The sequence below is a fragment of the Corvus kubaryi genome, unplaced genomic scaffold, assembly GCF_017639235.1.
Source record: "Corvus kubaryi isolate FWS band 111438036 unplaced genomic scaffold, C.kubaryi_AGA036_p1.0 37385, whole genome shotgun sequence".
NCBI classification, from domain to species: domain Eukaryota; kingdom Metazoa; phylum Chordata; class Aves; order Passeriformes; family Corvidae; genus Corvus; species Corvus kubaryi.
The window spans coordinates 14,488,268-14,504,908 of record NW_024581127.1 but is presented as its reverse complement, the minus strand read 5'-3'; the positions used below and the strand labels follow the sequence as shown (position 1 = coordinate 14,504,908).

General features: G+C 42.1%; 1 protein-coding gene across 1 annotated transcript in view; it reads left to right on the top strand.

Moving 5' to 3' along the window:
- The window catches only part of NIPAL2 (NIPA like domain containing 2), a 55,898-nt gene extending 45,145 nt beyond the window's left edge, over positions 1–10,753 (top strand). Inside the window, 5 exon segments of the mRNA XM_042036316.1 lie at positions 2,378–2,513; positions 4,871–4,959; positions 6,755–6,818; positions 8,128–8,222; positions 8,531–10,753. Coding sequence (XP_041892250.1) covers positions 2,378–2,513; positions 4,871–4,959; positions 6,755–6,818; positions 8,128–8,222; positions 8,531–8,625 — 479 coding nt within the window. The 3' untranslated portion in view covers positions 8,626–10,753.
- The last annotated feature ends 5,888 nt before the right edge of the window (positions 10,754–16,641 follow it).

Below are 16,641 nucleotides of genomic sequence, written 5' to 3'. Positions count from 1 at the left end.
ACCAAAAATACATTTTCAGCTGGTGGCTGCTGAGGTTTTTATGAGCATATGCAGCCTGAGGAAAAATGTATCATTATTTCTGCTCTATTAAATAGACACAAATAAACAAATCCTGGTTCATGGGAACTTCTGAAATACTGACATTTCCCTTGAGCATGAAACCCAGAACCGCATCTGACTCTGGTTCCTGCAGCTGTCCTGGAGCCTGGCAATCCCCACAAATTGACATTTGAGGCACTCTGCTTGGTCTCTGACCTCTCTGCTGAGCAAAGTGATGGAGGTGCTGAAAAATTGCCCATAACTTTGCTCCCAGCTGTGTGACACAGGCACTGCCCTTGGAAGGCCCTGCCTGCCAAAGGGGTGGGTGTTCATGAAAGGTGATATATTCCTGGTGGAGTGTTCATACAGATGTAAATTAAATGTAGAAAGGTTTCTTTAAAGAGAGGGCAGCCTTGTGTTTCACTGGATAGGCAAGCTGCTTTCACCAACAAGAAAATACAGAGGTGATCACAAAACCTGATCAAGTTTTGCTTAGTAAAACTCTGCAAATTCATTTGGTGAGAATCATCTTACCTCATGTATATACTCAGTTATCATAAGTTTAGGAGGAAACATTTCAGATTATAGTGGGATTTCAGAGCTTTCTGCCGTAACAGCTGGAAAGTGACATCATTTGTCACACTAGCCTTGAGGGGAGGTCGTTCTAACAGACAAAACAACTTCCTAGGTTTGAAACTTGTTTCAGAGTTGCTTTAATGAAAAAGATCATTCCACTTCTTGAAGAATATAAACCAACCAACCAGCCAACCAAACCCCCTGGTGCTTTCATTTCTGTCTTGCTAAAATTATAAGGCATGGAAACTGCCCTTTCATCAGAAAAAAATTTTAGCAATCTTTACCCTTAGCTGGACAATTCAAAATACTCATTTTTACCTGTAAGTGTTCTTTTAAAATAATAACTTCCCCATGTTAGAGTGCAAATCTCAATTTTTATATGGATGTCTTGTTGGGGCTTGAGTGTATTTTTGACTTTGTATCATAGCATTTGCACCACTGCAGGACAGCATTTGACCTCTGCTCTGTTTTACAGCTGTGTTTGTTAAACCACTTCACCTGTTTCCATTACAGAGAAAGAAGTGAAGTGCTTGGTGGAAAGGTTGTCACGAAAACAGTGAATTTCATGGTGATGAACGCATCACCACAGGGTGTATGCAACTCTTAAACTCCCCCTGAACTTTTGGACTTTCTATAAGAGAAATGCTTGCAATCAAACTCACAGACCTGCATTCATTCTTCTTCCCCCTCCTTTTCCCCAAACCCTTGGCCTGAACCTTTTGCACAGTGCAGGTCTCCTTGCCAATCTGAATGTTACAGGAGGATGAATCAGACCACTGAAATCCAACACTCCAAGCTCTGCACAAGGGTGGAACTGGATCTCAGCTGGGGGACAGTGCTCCTGACAATTAATTACCTTTCTTCAAAGGTCATTTCCACATCCTGACTCTTGAAATTTTTAGGGTTTTTTGAATTTGTTACATTTTATTTGCAGTAATCACAGACATCTTGGATTAGCTTCCATAAACTAAGAGCTCCAAAAGGAAACGTAAAATAACTCTTAGCTAAACTCTCAGCCCCTTTTCTAAAAGACTTGTCTTGCAGAACCTCTCTGAACTGGTGACATGTATTAAAACCATTGTCTGCTGTCCGAAATTTGTTTGTGGTGATGCAATGATAGTGATTAAATGGATTGACACTACTGAAATACTCTTTGTGTGGGATAAATTCAGTAAACGGTCTTAAGAGCCTGACCCCTGAAATGAAGTGCAGACCTCTGTGTTGTTTGTCTGCTTTTCATATATATATATAGCCCATGGGAAGAGTTAAGTGCTTTGGGATGTGATCCCAGAAGTCAACTCTGTCCAGTTCCTGTTGCAGAAGAGAAATCCTGAGGGTGACAAGTGTCACATGCAGGCTTCTATAAAGAGGCATCCTAACTGCTTTGAACAGATAACCAGACCTCTCAGACGTCTCCTGAATACTGTAACATGGGCTCCAAATTAGAAGTTGGAGCTAAATAAAGTCTGTGTGGAGGATGTGGAGGCTGTTGTACCACCTTCAACTGGGAGTTCAGTGTGCTGCAAGAACTTAAAGGCTAAACACAAAGCATACTTGGACCTAAGGCCACTGAGCTTAGACAGTAGCTTAGCAAGCATTTATAAAATCATACACTTGTTTTAGGTGCCCAAATCCTTCCTCAGTCTTATTTTAAGTGATCAGACCTGTGTCTCTGACCTGGATCTTTCTCCTCCCTCACTGATGTGCTGAGGTCACTGCTAATCTGAATCTTGCCCTGCTAATCTCTTCCTTTCCCTTTCAGCATCACTGACTGTCATTGCTGTTAAGGCTGTGTCCAGCATGATAGCACTTTCTGTGAAGGGAAAAATGCAGCTAACTTACTCCGTTTTCTATATGATGATTGTTTTAATGGCAGCTTCTTGTGCTTTCCAGATCAAGTAAGTGAGATTCTACTTACCTACTAATCTTTATACATATTTTTTCTGTCAGTTTTATTTGGTACTGATAATGATTCCAGATACAAGTTGCATTTTAAGGCAACAAACTCCTGGCAGAGCCTTGACAGATGCATGAATTGTCTCCAGCTGATTGTATTGTTTATTTAAGCTTTATTTCTTAGTTTGTAATTGATTGTTATGGACACCGCCTCCTCTCATTATCACCTTCAATGAGGTCTTTCCAAATTTTCTTGCCTAGTTTTGGCACAAGTCTTAACACACTAAGTGAAATTTATGCTTATGTAGTCATTTGGGGGTTACTTTTAGAAGCCTTTATTGCTGAATAATCAAATGGCCATGTTTACCCTCATTATTCATGTCTGTTCCCCAGCTTTATGGCCCCAGTCAGACTGAAGAAGGGAGTTTATCCCAATTTTCTCCCTGCCTCTGTTAAATCTGCATGTTGTACTTTGCTATCCTGTTTGACTGTACCTTTCAGCTTTCCCTGCAGGCCTCTGGTCTGTGAAGTGATGGGTTTATGCTGCCTTTGCAGATTGCTGGGGGTGGCAGCACGGTAAAATATGTCTTGCAGCTGAACAGAGTCTGTTCCCTTTCTGCCTGTCCCTCTGCTTCTGGTGCTGATAGCAGCCTTCAGTAATCTCATCTAGACTGCTCCAGTGTGAGCCTGAGTAGTTACTTGCATGATTATTTTCCAGTAGAAAAGCCAACCCAGCTTTTTCATGGCAGAACATACCATTCCCATGTGGAATCAGAAAGTCCATGCATTATTATGTACTGACTCTCCATGGCTGACTCAGGAACTCCCCTGTAACAGATTATAAAGTGATTTACATCCAGCTTGTCTTCACTGGGAGAACAGCTCTGGGCATTTAAAATAGGAAATAAGTGCTTGGTAAATAAGAAGATGCTGAATTAACCTCTCCATCTTGTAATTTTTTCTTTCTTTCTTTTGCTGGCCAAAATTAAAGCAGAAGTGAAATGTGCCCATTTAATTCCCTGGGCTCAGTGTCCCTTTCTCTCTACTCTTTTGGATGCATTTTCTAACAGGGACGGTGCTGTCAGTCTAAATTTTTCATTTTATTTTTTTTCCCCCTTATTTTATTTGACTGTCATTCATTAGCTCAAAACAGCCTGTGCTGCAACAATCTCCTGGATCCAACGCTGGGCCTTGGTATCACTGTTTTAGTCCCTGTGACCAAGTTTGTTGCAAATGGGAGAAAATAATGAGGTGTTTTCAATGACTTCAAAATCCTGACTATCCTGTGGATATGTAGGATTTCTTTATTTTTAAAGCACCATGGAGACTGTTCAACAGTTGCTAAAATAACCACACAATTATTTTAATGGCTAAAACAGATCCAAGCTTGGATTTTTACTGTGCACATATATTGCAGCAGTGAAATGTTCAAGTGTGGTTCTTTTTACAGGTTTGAATATACTCTGCAGACTCCTGATTTTTTTTCTCTGAAATGACCATTCACGTAACAGAATATCTACAGGTGCATCCACAATTCCAGCTCATGATTCATCACTCTATGGGTGAATGTTGATAGCTGTGGTCTCTGCACAAGTGGGTTACTTGCTTTGCCTTTTTGCAGATTGTGCAGGCTGCTCCACGGCCAATGCCTCAGTCCTGCAGGTCTGTGTGCAGTGTATGCTCCTGTGGCCCTACTCACTCTTGCCCATGATTCTGGTGAGGGTTCATGTTGCCTTTCTGAAGAGCAGGGCAGAGAGTTTCCAGCCCAAGGTGCCCAAGCTTGAAGCCACCTTCCTGGACTTTCCTGGCAGGACAGAGTGTTTCTGGGGTGTGATTGCATGGATAAACACACAAACAGGTGTTTCAGCCAAACTGGGTTGAGCCATAGCAGCAATGTGGACTTCAGCAAAGTGAAACAGTTCCTATGAGAACTCCTGTGTTCATGTCCATGATGCAAATATACCCTTACACAACCTGTTTGAGTTAGAGCAACTTGTCCCTGGCTGCTTGAAGCAGCACTGCTTCCAAGTACCAATGCAGATAACAAGCAATAATACCCTAGCATTCCTCCCTTATCTGTGGCAGACAAAATTTTTCCAGGAATGCTTCAAAAATATGTCCATTGACAGCCTATGGCTAGAAGAATCCACACTAGCCTTCCTGCTTTCACCTATTCATTTGTACTCCACAGAGTCAAAACCAGAAAGTAAATTCAGTATATGTATGCTGTCCAGGGCTACTTGCTATTGTGGTAAGAAATGGCCATACTTATTGTTAAACTGAAAAGAGGTGGCTTAACCTGGCTTAAAGTGCAAGGAACCTCCTGTAGGCATGAATTGCAATAATGCTTATCTTGCAGGTTCTTGAATCAAGCAGTGCATCTGTATGAAGCAACAGCAGTTGTCCCCATTAATTTTGTGTTCTTCACCACCAGTGCCACCATTTCAGGTTTGTTTCTGACCTTCTTCCTCTGCAGAAAGGTTTTCTAAACATCAGGTTTTTAAGAATAGGAACCTTGTGGATAGGAACCCAAACCAGTCATATTTGTCTTCACAGAAAGAAACTTTTCCTAAGTCATAGGTGTTTAAGTTCTGAAAAATAAATAAGTTCACAACTTCTGAAACAAAATAAATGGCAGGGGTGTTAGAACTAGATCATCTTTAAGGTCCATCCCAACCCAAATCATTCTATAATTCTATAAAAAATAATCAAATTCTAACCTTTCCAAAATAGATATGTGTGATTTACTGTGCCTTTCTGGCTTACTAGAAGTACCTGCATTTATCCTAGCCTCTTACTGACACCCAGTAAATGAATTTACCATGTGCACACCAGCCTTTCCCTATACGAACTGGTAGAGTAATTTTAACAGCCTGGCAAACTGCTCAAATGACAACCAGCTGTGCTTCATAGTAGTTAGTGTATATTCCATTTCAAAAGTGGAATTCTGGGTTAAGTGAAGGAAATAAAATGACTACAAAAACTTTTTAAGCATTTAACATTTTATTCTGGGTGAGAACTTTGAACTCAGCATTGTTAAAGAGGGACTGCAAATCTTGGTACGCAGTGTAAGAACATGAGCTGGGAGGACGACTAAGATGCTGTATCAGCAGTGAGCCAAAATGATCATGTTGTTAGAACATTTATGACTCATTTTAACACACGCTGGGGGCTTTCCTGTCATTGCTGTGCAGGAGTTTCTCATGCAGAGCTGCCATTAATGAGGAGGGGAGTTAGCTTCATGCGCAGATTGCCTCAGCACCTGTGTTAGAAGAGACCTACACTTTGTGACCAAGAGGAAACTTTTGCCAAAAGGGGGTTGTGTTCCTGTGACCATATGGGGAATTTGGCCTGGTGCCTCCTTAAAAGATCAAGTACCTATTCAGGAATGGCTTAATAGCTTTGAGAGTGGATACACATGCATTTGCACCAGGTTAGTTAAACCAGTGTAGAGCTTAAAAGAACAACCTCTGCTGAATCTTGCTGGGGTGCTCGTAGAAGGTGCCTTGTCTCATGATTCCCCCATCCCCAGTTACGGCCTTTGAAGACACAGTCACACTTGAGCTGCACTGGTTCCCTCTCTGGCATTTCTAAGCAGAGCTGTGCTCATCAGTGGTTTAAAGCTAATATACCTGGCTGTTAATAGGGGCAGCTGAGATCCAGATACACATCTGGTTCTGTCACCTCCACTACAGAGGTGCTAATTCCTGGAAGAGGGGTGACCAGAAAGAGTTAGTGATCCCTACAGCTAGAAAGATTTGGCAAACCTGGCTGCTGGAGCTCTTCACTTGGTGTAAACGTCAGGGACACAGTTAGTTATTGAAAATCTGTTCCCAATTGGAGTTAAGATGTCCACATGGTCTGTTGGAGTAGCTTAATGAAGTCCATGAAGAACCTCTTAGCTGTATTGGTGTGTCTCTGCTTGTGAATAGGACCTCGAGTTTGACCTGCATAGAAATTGTTGCTGACAGTGCAAAAAATATGTGCATCTGTGCAATTACCAACCCAGCACATGTTCCAACCTGATTGACTAAATCTTCTCCAGTCCTATGCAGTATCTTGAGAAAGCCTAGATTATGGAATATAGGACATAAAGTGAACACATCACAATGTGTATTAATACCTTATTTGGGATTTTTTTTGCTCTGTTTAAGCATGACACTTCTCCTGACCCTCCCAGCTGTAATTCATATCACTTGGAAGCCAGTCAAGATCTTCAATTCTTGTTTCTGTCACATTCCAGGGGTCATATTTTATCGGGAATTCCAAAGTGCAGCTTTACTGAGTGTGTTCATGTTTCTGTTCGGGTAAGTGTATCAGCCTAAAATCTGCACTAAGATTTGTACTGAAACAGCATTGCCTTGTGGAATCTCTTCTCAGTAAGAAGAAACCCACCTTCTTATTAAAGTATTATGGAATAGCCATTATAGTAGGATAAAAAAAACATTAAAGGAAAGATTGATGTTTGTGCTTTGGGAGTTTGGAGGCCTGGGTTTGAATCCAAATATGTAAAAATGTGAGACACTTGTGAACTACTAATCTCATAATGGAATGAAAAACCAGCATCATGTGTTCTTCCAGCAGGAAGGAGAAGTCATTGCTCTCCACCAAATATCAAATTATAGGGATGCTTTCACAGCTGTGAGACTTCTCCTCCCATGTTACCTTCCACTGGTGCGTCTTGCTGGTCTTTGCTGCCTGTGAGCACGGGCAAATTATATGAGCTGCTTGCCTACAAGGCAGTACTGTAATGACTCTCCCCCATCTTCCTGAGTCAAGAAGGACAGTGTGCCTGCAGAAAAATTCAGAGCACACTAAATAAGTTTTTGAAGGATGGCCTAGGTGTTGTGAGAGCAGAAACCTTCTGCTAGCTATCAGCACCATAACAACTTTTGGGAGAGGTGACAATTATAATAATGGGCATGAAATAGTTAAAAGATCTCCTAGAACTGCTGGAGGTGTCTTGCCACAGTGCTGTCAAATAAATGGGGCTGATAGCTGCAGACATCTTCATCTTGTGCCGTTGGGCTGGAGTAGGTGCACACAGCCGCTATCTTGTCTGACTGCTGGAAAAGAGACAAAAAATGGAGATGAGCAGCCATGTATTTGGCAGATAGGAACTGGGGGTTGTGTGTCCAACACGCAGCGGATAGATGATGTGTCCAACCACTGCAGTTTTTCATTGTTCCTGGCTTGCAGCCTGCCCCTGAGACACACAATCAAATGAGAAAAACAACAGAGATATCGATTGTCCGCAGCTAGACTGAGTTGTTAATGAAATTGCACATGCTAGAATGCTAGCTTGGATGCTCTGTGAAGATTTGCTCAGGGATTCGAATGTTGTGGTCTCACACTCACAGGCATCTGATTAGGTATATATTGCTGGAAGTGTCATTTTGGCTGTGGAGCCTTTGGAACTGATAATAAAGCTTCAGGAGGCAAAATCTAGACTGAAAGAAGCCCAGAATAAATTTATAGAGCTGCCAGGAAGATGTGTTTCTTTATAAACTCAGCAACTTGGGTTTGGAAATCCTTAAAAAAGAAACATGGAAAGAAATTCTCATCTCAGATGCAGTGAACTGTTTCTAATGATACTATGCCACTGTTATTTTGCAGGTGTCTCTTATCTTTCCTTGGTGTGATTATAATGGCAAGAAATAAAAAAGAGGAGCATTTACAAATTCCTTTTATTGACTGTGGACATATTCCTGGTAAGTAGGGCTTTTTTCTGACTCCGTTTAAATGAGGTATCATAATGGGATGACCTAGGAGAATTGAGTCACAAATGTGCTCTAGTCATATTTAATAAATATACTGTTCCCTTAATTTCTATTCCTGTTCCCAACAGATTTTTCAAAGAAATTTTCAGGGTTTTTCCAAGCTATTGTTACAACCAGTCAAATGAAAACAATGATTACTGGAGCAAAGAATGTTTAAATGATGGATTGGTGGGGCATTTGTTGTATTAAAATTCTTCACAGAGTTGTTGTTTTTTCCTTCTCTCACCACATTTCCTTAGGACAAAAATTGACAGGCAAAATACAACCAGATTCTCACAGTTCATGCTATGGCACCCAGAATAAGGAAGATGATTCGGTGAAAAGGCAAAGCTGAAAGAAGAAAGCACTTTACATGCCAGTTAGCAGGAGGAACGCCACTGGAACAAGGATCAGTAGCACCTTTTTGTTGAACCTATTCAAGTATACATTAAACGCCTGTATGTTGATGAGTCATAGTATTATTTGATCCTAATTAATTTATCCCATGATTGTACCAAATGTATTCTAAAGATAAAGGAAGCCTTAACAAAAATGAAATAACCGTTAATGAAATGGAATGTTCTCCTAGTATCAATGCCTCTTGAGGACATTTTTAGAGTTTTAACTGCTTTTAAATGCAGTAAGCACAGAACAGGATTATAAAAATTCCCCTTTGGAACCCCTCAGATTTGTGTAAATGTTTAAAGACAAAGGTGAGAAATGAGAATTTTCCTAAGTGATTTCAAAGTATTCTCCTACATGTATAATCCCTTTTAAACCTGTTCCTTCCTGTTCAGGAGTGAAAACTGTGAGCACATATGCAGTAGACACAAATAGGTACACAAAAAGGATTTTGTATTATGTGTAGAGGAACAATCCTAATTATCTCCTACCATCAGATTAATTCTCTTATCTTCCAAGGAAGTAAGTACTTGTGTGGGGAGCAGGAAGATAGTATTTGCCATAAACACAGGCACGTGGGCACACGCACACACTTGAGGTGCCCAGCCAAGGCAGGACAAGGGTACTATACTTGACATGTTTCATCCTTCCAGAGGAGTCCTGTGCACTGGGCTGGACTGGGCTGGGCTCTACAATCTGTTAGCATAGTCTGGTCTGAGTTTTAGCTTCTCCTTTCAGCAAAAGAAGGTCTTACTGAAGAAAATGCATAGTTCTTCAGAGGAAGGGGTTAGCCAGGATCCCTCTCTTGGTATGGCTTGGAAAAATACCCCTAAAAAAAGAAAAGTAGGGCAAATCCTGTTACCACTGGTAATTTTGCATGAGGAAAGGCTGTAGAAAACAGGATCACAAAGAGTCACAGTAACTGTACAGTTTCCCCTTCATTAAATGGTAGTGTCTCCACTCTGATTCGAAGAGCAAGCAGTGATGGGAACCATGGCAGTACAGGCTTTGTGTTCAGATTTGGGACATCTTGGTGTCCCTCCATCCCAGTGTCCCATCAGAAAAGCTTCTTCTAGACATTCATCTTGGGTCCACTTAACCCTGCCTGGTAGTACTGATCCACCTCAGGCAGCACTGTGGGGGTCAGACACATCCTCTGCATAAACAAGTGAAAGCACTCTTGAAAAATGTTCATATCTTGTTTAGGATTGAGTTAATTTGCAGTAATCGGTAGGGGCCATAGATCATGGGTATTTTGTTTCAAGTCTCCTTTTTTTTCCTCAAATATTTGTTTATTTATTTTTAAAATAGGTACAGCTGAAGATCCATAAGACAGTTTTATTTCAAATGCTGCAAAGCACACACAGAGCTGCAGTATTTCATGTGCAGCAATGTCCCCGGAACTATGCCATCTGGGGACTTGTAAAGCTGTTTTTTAATATGGGTCTTTTCCAGCTGACACAGGACAAGACTCTGTGTCTGCACCTTCCTTGTACCAGCTGCCTGGCTTGGCCTTCCTTTCCTGTCTTACATCTTGAGTTCAAGTTTCTAAAACTTAAAATAAAAAAAAAAAGCACATGACTTTCCCAAGCTTTCTTGAGGGAGTAAGGGCATGCCTCTCTCTTTCTTTTGCAAGTCAAATTTAAGCTGCTTTCTAAGTCTCAAGTGAGAGTATGTGCTAAAATTGGAAATAAGAGGTCTACAGGTTTTCATTCTGTGACCTGGGAAACAAATGGGTGAAAGAATTCAGTATTGTTGCTTTTTAAAATTATTGGCCTTGGGCATCTTTCCGAAATCTGTTTCCATGGCTCAGGAGGGCTGCAGGAGGTAATAAAGGTTACCAAGTACAGGATTTTCTCTTTAAAGCAAGAAATCAAATGTAAAAATCTGTGGCAAAAGTTATTACTTATTTTAAATCACTGTATTTCTTCTTGAACAATATTTTTTTCTTCCTATGGGTTTATTTAAAAATTAGAAGGGTTAAAATGTTTTATTTTAACTCTAGTGTATTTCAAAATAATTTGTGGACCAAAACACTGGTAGAAATTATGTGCAATTAAAAGTTGTGATTTGACATGATATTTGAGATGTGAATATGTTCCAACTAATTAATGTATTACAGGATTGGAAAAACTCAGTGATGAGAATGCATTACTGCTCTGCCAAGAAACGGACATGACTTGTTTCAAGAATCAGTTTGTAATCAGTGTTATTTTCAGATTCTGCTTGCCGTACTTAGGTTGCAAACACCACAGACAAATGCCTGCTAAAAGAAAAGCCTTTGCACTGGAACAAAAAACCATCTCTGGAGCCCTTCTCCTTAATGATGAGTTATTTTCTTGCAGTGGTTTTCCTGACATCAAAAATGTGGGCCAAATAATAAGCTGCAAAACTTGTGCCTGCAGACTGACTTTTCCTGAACAGGTTCTCCATGGGATCTGCAGAAATCAAACCAGGAGAAGGTGTGGTAGGCAGGCAGTGTCTCACGTGGTCCCTCATGCTCCAGCTTGGGGTTTTTGACAGACCAGGACCAGCAGGACTCATTTAGCGCTTGTTCCACTGCTGGTCACGCTGCAGCAAGAGATGAAGTATTAACTGGCCTTGGGCCTGGAAATGGGAGCTCTGGCGTAGAGCGAGACTGTTTAATATTTGCTGTAAAATATCAGGATGCATTTACCAACAGTTTCAGCTGGCAAAAAATAAATGAAGTTTGGACTAGATTTGTCTGTTTGCCCCTGGGAGGGGTCTGGTGTTCACCTGGCAGGCTGATTGCCTGCTACTTGCTCCAGCCCAGCTTTTGGCAGACACGTGTTTTTGGCAGTGCGTGTAAGGGCACTGGTCACCTAAAACCAAAGCAAAGAGGCCGAACTTTATAAGGATTTGAGTTTCTGTGCTTTGAAGCTGTGGTTTCATGCACCTGGCAAGCTGCTTGAATGGATCAGCACTGCCAAAAGGCTCATCTTCTTTTTCCCAGCTGTGAGGTCCTGTGGCTTTCTGTGGCCAGTTCAGCTCACCCATCCTGCAGAAGGCATCTGCATCCTTCTCCTTGCTGGGATGGCTCTCTGAACTGAGCCAAGCAGGCTGACTAGAGCATATGGTGGGATGGATGTGAAAAGGGGGAGAGGGAGTGAGACCTCTCTTGCTTTGGCGGAACTGTAATATTGTTTCTCTCCTTCTGAGGCAATTCTCTATATAGCAAACATTCTGCTAAGATCACTCTTCTTGTATCACGATGCCCCAAATGCAGCTGAGAGCTTCTTGAAGCACTTTTAAGTGCCAGAGTCACTGGCTTGTGTATACTGAGTGATGAGTGGCCCCAAGTGGGACCAGGATAGGCAGCTTGTGACAACCAGCAGTGTCCCAAGGTCAGCTAAAAGCCTGGACCCACGTCTGACTACGAATGATTCTAAGGACTAATTTTTTTATTTTCAATGACTGTTTGCAATAAGGTGTGTAAACAGTGCTGGAAGAATGGACTGAAAAGTCTTCTATACTCAAAATATTCTCCCCCTTGCAATGTCTCCTTCCAGCTCTCTTTATGTAGGATCGATGGTTGCTTGCAGAGAAAAATGTTGCCTTTTATAATACTGGGGTGCAGCTGATTAGACTGAGCTGCCTGTCAGTATGCCCTTTTGTTACTGTCCTCTGAGGCTTGACATTTTTCTTGTTCAAATTTGTTTGTTCATTCCTTCTGCAGAAATCAGCTGGACTGTGTTAGCAACTAGCTGAAAGGAGACAGAGGCTAGGTACCATAATTGGAGAGCCAAGCTGGAAGATTTACAAACCTAAGCCACTTCAGGAGCAAAAGACAGAGAAATGTTTAGTGCTCTTGATTCTCAGGAGTTTGAGAAATCCTGAGTTTGCAATGTTTTTGGGCTCTGGGAAAGAGCCAGGGACATCAGTGAATAAATAGTGATTTGTTGTGGTTTTAGTTTGGGGTTTGTTTTTTTTTATTTATTTCCCACGAATTTGGAAGTGAAGGATGACTGTTCTCTGCCTAGAGAAGCAGAGAGGAAATACAACATTCCCTTGGCAGATGGGAGATGTTTCAACCTTTTGAAGCTGGGAAATTTGTAGAGGCACCTCCCAAGCACCTGGCTGATGTAACCCTCGAGTTATAACATAAAAGGAGGCAGCACTGGCAAATACATCACTACATATTAAGCACTCCTGGCCATGTAGGAAGGATCCCTGTCCTTTTGCCATGTGTTAAATCTGTTCAGACCACATGTAGCCAGTCTGGCCCTTGAGGCTGCGCATAAAAGTATTTTTGAAACATGTTAAATGGGATGCCTTGAGCATCATATCAATGCCTCTTGGGCATGTACTGTGTTTCATGCAGAGCTCTTGCTGGGTCTTCCCCATAGGGAAATTAGATGGTGTGGTAGCTATACAATGCAGGATTGCTCTGATAAGAAGATACAGTTCCTCCAGGATATTCCCATGATCAGGGAAGCATTTATAGAGAGTGCCCTACAAGGAAGTTGTGTAAACCTGCAGTCTTGGGTTACATTCCCTTTACTTTCTGATTCCCACTAGAGTAAGCATGGACAGCATTGGTATCCACAGAAGCAGAATTATTAGTACCTCAAGAATCTCCAGGCCTAAGTAAAAGGTTAGGTGGCTGCTGAGTAGGTTTTTTATTTAATCTAAATCCCAGTTTTGCACTTAGGCCCCTAAAGCTTGTCCAAGACTTTCAAAGTACATTTCATATTACAAATCTCCATCAGTGTTTTGGTTGCTAATTGACCCAGGCATCAGTCCCAGGCGAATGTGTGTCAGTTCACAAGGTAGCAATGAGAGGGACACTGGGCAGGAGACTCAGAAATGTATCATGGTCACAGGAGAGTTTTGCATGAGCACACAGAAATGACTCCAGGGGACCAGTAATTTACAGTGGTCTCCTGGGCTCCTTTTTGACAGTGTCAACAAGGCACTTGTTGACAGTTTTCAAACTACAGCTACTGTAAAGGAATGATTAAACAGGTGCTAACACTGGCTGCTTTACATGAAGTCAATATATCACTCTGGTCCATGGCACTAATACCTTAAACATGAAAAGTGGCCTGGGGCCATTGATAAAGGAGCCAATTTCTGTACTTTGCTAAATCACTTTGGGAAAAATAGAAATGATTGATTTAAGCTTCCAGCACAAACATGCACTTGCCAGCTCTCCAGTGGAAGATTTGCACTCTTGGAATAGGCATTGCCTTGCCTAGATGAAATCTTTGGAGTCTGCTGCCAGGTCTTTTGCCAGAATCATTAAACTGGTTGAAATAACAGCACTGTCATTTGTCTTCCATTCGATAGCTTGTGGGCACAAATCCAGAGCAGCATGAGCACAAGATCAGGAGCTTTCTCTCCATTTGAAAAAAAATGTGGAAGTTTTTCTTGAGTTTCAATAGCATGTGTACCAGGTGCAGAGATTTATGCTGTCTAATGCTCTCCAATGGCCTCAGCCAAGAGTAGGAGAGAATGCTTGCATGGCACAGAGGCTGCCAATTAAGCAGCTCTTACCTGTCATGAGTAAGGTCATGGCTGGTAACACATTGTACAGCAATAGAATACAACAACAAACTGGAGCTTCTATTGATTTTTCAATAACTGCTGTTCTGTGTTTTACAAGGCAGAAGAGCTGAGGAATGTAATTTACTGTGACTAAGCATCGCAGTTACCCTTGTGTTTATTTTTTCCTGACAATATTTAACAGTTAACTAACAACATGTCCGACAACACTGACTGGATTCTGGGTGCATGGATGTGTTGCAGGACTTGATTCAGTGCTGTGAATAATGGAGGTTGTTGATATAAGAAGGCAGCTTTATGTCAGCTGGCCTGGCCTCCTTTACAGTTCAAATCAGGCAACCTCCTCCAAGCACTTGTGTGAACCCTTAGACCCATCTACAGAAGAAGACAGCCCATCGTCTCCTACTAGTCAAAGCAGAGGAACCACCAATGCCATTAGTAATTTTTACTAGCAATGAGTCATTGTTTGCTTTTAAACTCTGCCTTATGTCTATTTTAACTTGTTTAGCTTGCAGCTATTTGTCTTTTGCCAGTGGTTTAAAGCACTTGGTAAGTTCCTCTAGCAAAATACAGTATGATGGAATTTTCACTAAGCCAGAGAGAAACCTTCTAAGCCTCTCACCATCAGATATTTGTCAGCCCTCAAATTGTTTTCTGTGGTTGTTTGCTACTTTCTATCCATTTTTCCAGTGTCTGCATTTGGCCAAACACAAAGTAAAAATCAGATCCTAGCAGCACTGAAGAAGTAGTGCAGAACAGGACAAGACCCAGCATGCCGTGGTTGGGTGCCTGGCTTCTCTCCTTCCCACAGCTGCAGCACTGCCACCTCTCCAGGGAGGTGCATACGCTTTGTTTTGACACTGTAATTTATCGTCGGCTGTTTTGCACGGCCAGAGATGCAGCAGCCTCTGTTATTTTCAGTGATTTGATTTCTGACTCATTGCTGAGTTTGGTGGTGGTCCAAAGAGTAGGTGCCCCTGCTCAGAGGTGTCCAGTAAGTCCAGCACAGCAGGAGACTTTGAAAGCCTCTGGCCCAGGGTCTGACACAGATATGGTGGCACCTGGCAGTGGCAACAAGCAACATCACAGAGCTGCCCTTTCTTCAGCACCTGAGAAATTTGAGAGCTCAGCCCGGATTTGGGAGGAGGATGACTGATTCAGTGACTGTTTGAGGTGTGGTAAGTAAATAGGCTCTGGGAGGAGTGCCTGGATGTGGGGAGACCCTGCCCAGGTCAGTTGGTCTTTTCTCAAGGAGGGAGATGGTGCACCAGAGAGAAAAGATGCTGATATTTGACAGATGCTAATATATGACATAAAGGTTTCTGCTCTCTCTGTTCCTCACTGCTCACAGCCTCACAGTGAGCCTGTGTTCTTAAAGCAGCAGTTTGGGCATCTTCCCTCCAAGAGGACACAAGCATCTGGCAATACTGACTGGGACATCCAAACCCCAAAGAGTAGCAGGATGTGCATACCAGTCCTGGCATCTTTGGGTCACCATTCAGGTGATCAGCCATTTACTCAGGCTGTGGATCTCCCCACCCTGAGGTTCCCAAGGCTCCTCACAGGGTCCAGCTCCTGAGTGGACTCTGTGCTTCAGGTCCTGCCTCTCCCTGAGCAAGGAATGAGTGTCCCCAGACATTTGGGGATATAGAATTTGAAATACGTTTGCATTGGAGGAAATATTGTGGTGCTTTTACAGCCCGAGGTGCTATGTTAAGCCACAGAACAGACACAGCTATTTCGCTGGCAGCTTTACTTCATGAATAGTTTGGATCCAGTGCTCCTCAGAGTGTTTGGGGTGTTTTTTCTTGGTAATTTCAAATGAACAGATCCCTAATGTCACCTCAATTAGCCTGAGATAATTTGTGGTGGAGTTTTTCATTAAAAAAAAAAAAAATCTTATAATAGTGAAGTTTTTGCAAGCAAAAGACCATCAGAGCACTTTGAAAGTGATTACAGTGACTCACATTTTTAATGGCTTTTTTTTTAATCTCAAAAATGGCTTTTTTCCAAATAAAATCCTACAAGGCCTCATATAACAAACAAGGGTTACTGCTCTTTTCCACACATAACATGAAAAATATCCTTGAGCGGAGCAAACTGCAGCCCATCTGCTGTAGCTTGGCCGGAGTGCGGCACAGCTCCCTGGCCATTACGCATGGCTCTGGGTAAAGCAAACCACCTGCTTCCTGCACAAGGTCCCGCAGCCTCCCCCGTGCTTCTCTGAGGAGGAAACCCATCCAAAGTGCTGATGGGGGATGACAACCTTGGCATTCCCTTTCTCTGCATTTGTTCTTATGCCATTTGTTGTTCACTCAAGTGCTCCGTGGACTTTCGTCTTCTTTTCCATCTAAACTAGAAAAAGGCAGGCTTTTCCAGGGATAAATAGACTCTTGGTTTCCTGTCTATTGTGCTCCCTTAATCTCCAGCTGCAGTCAGCAAA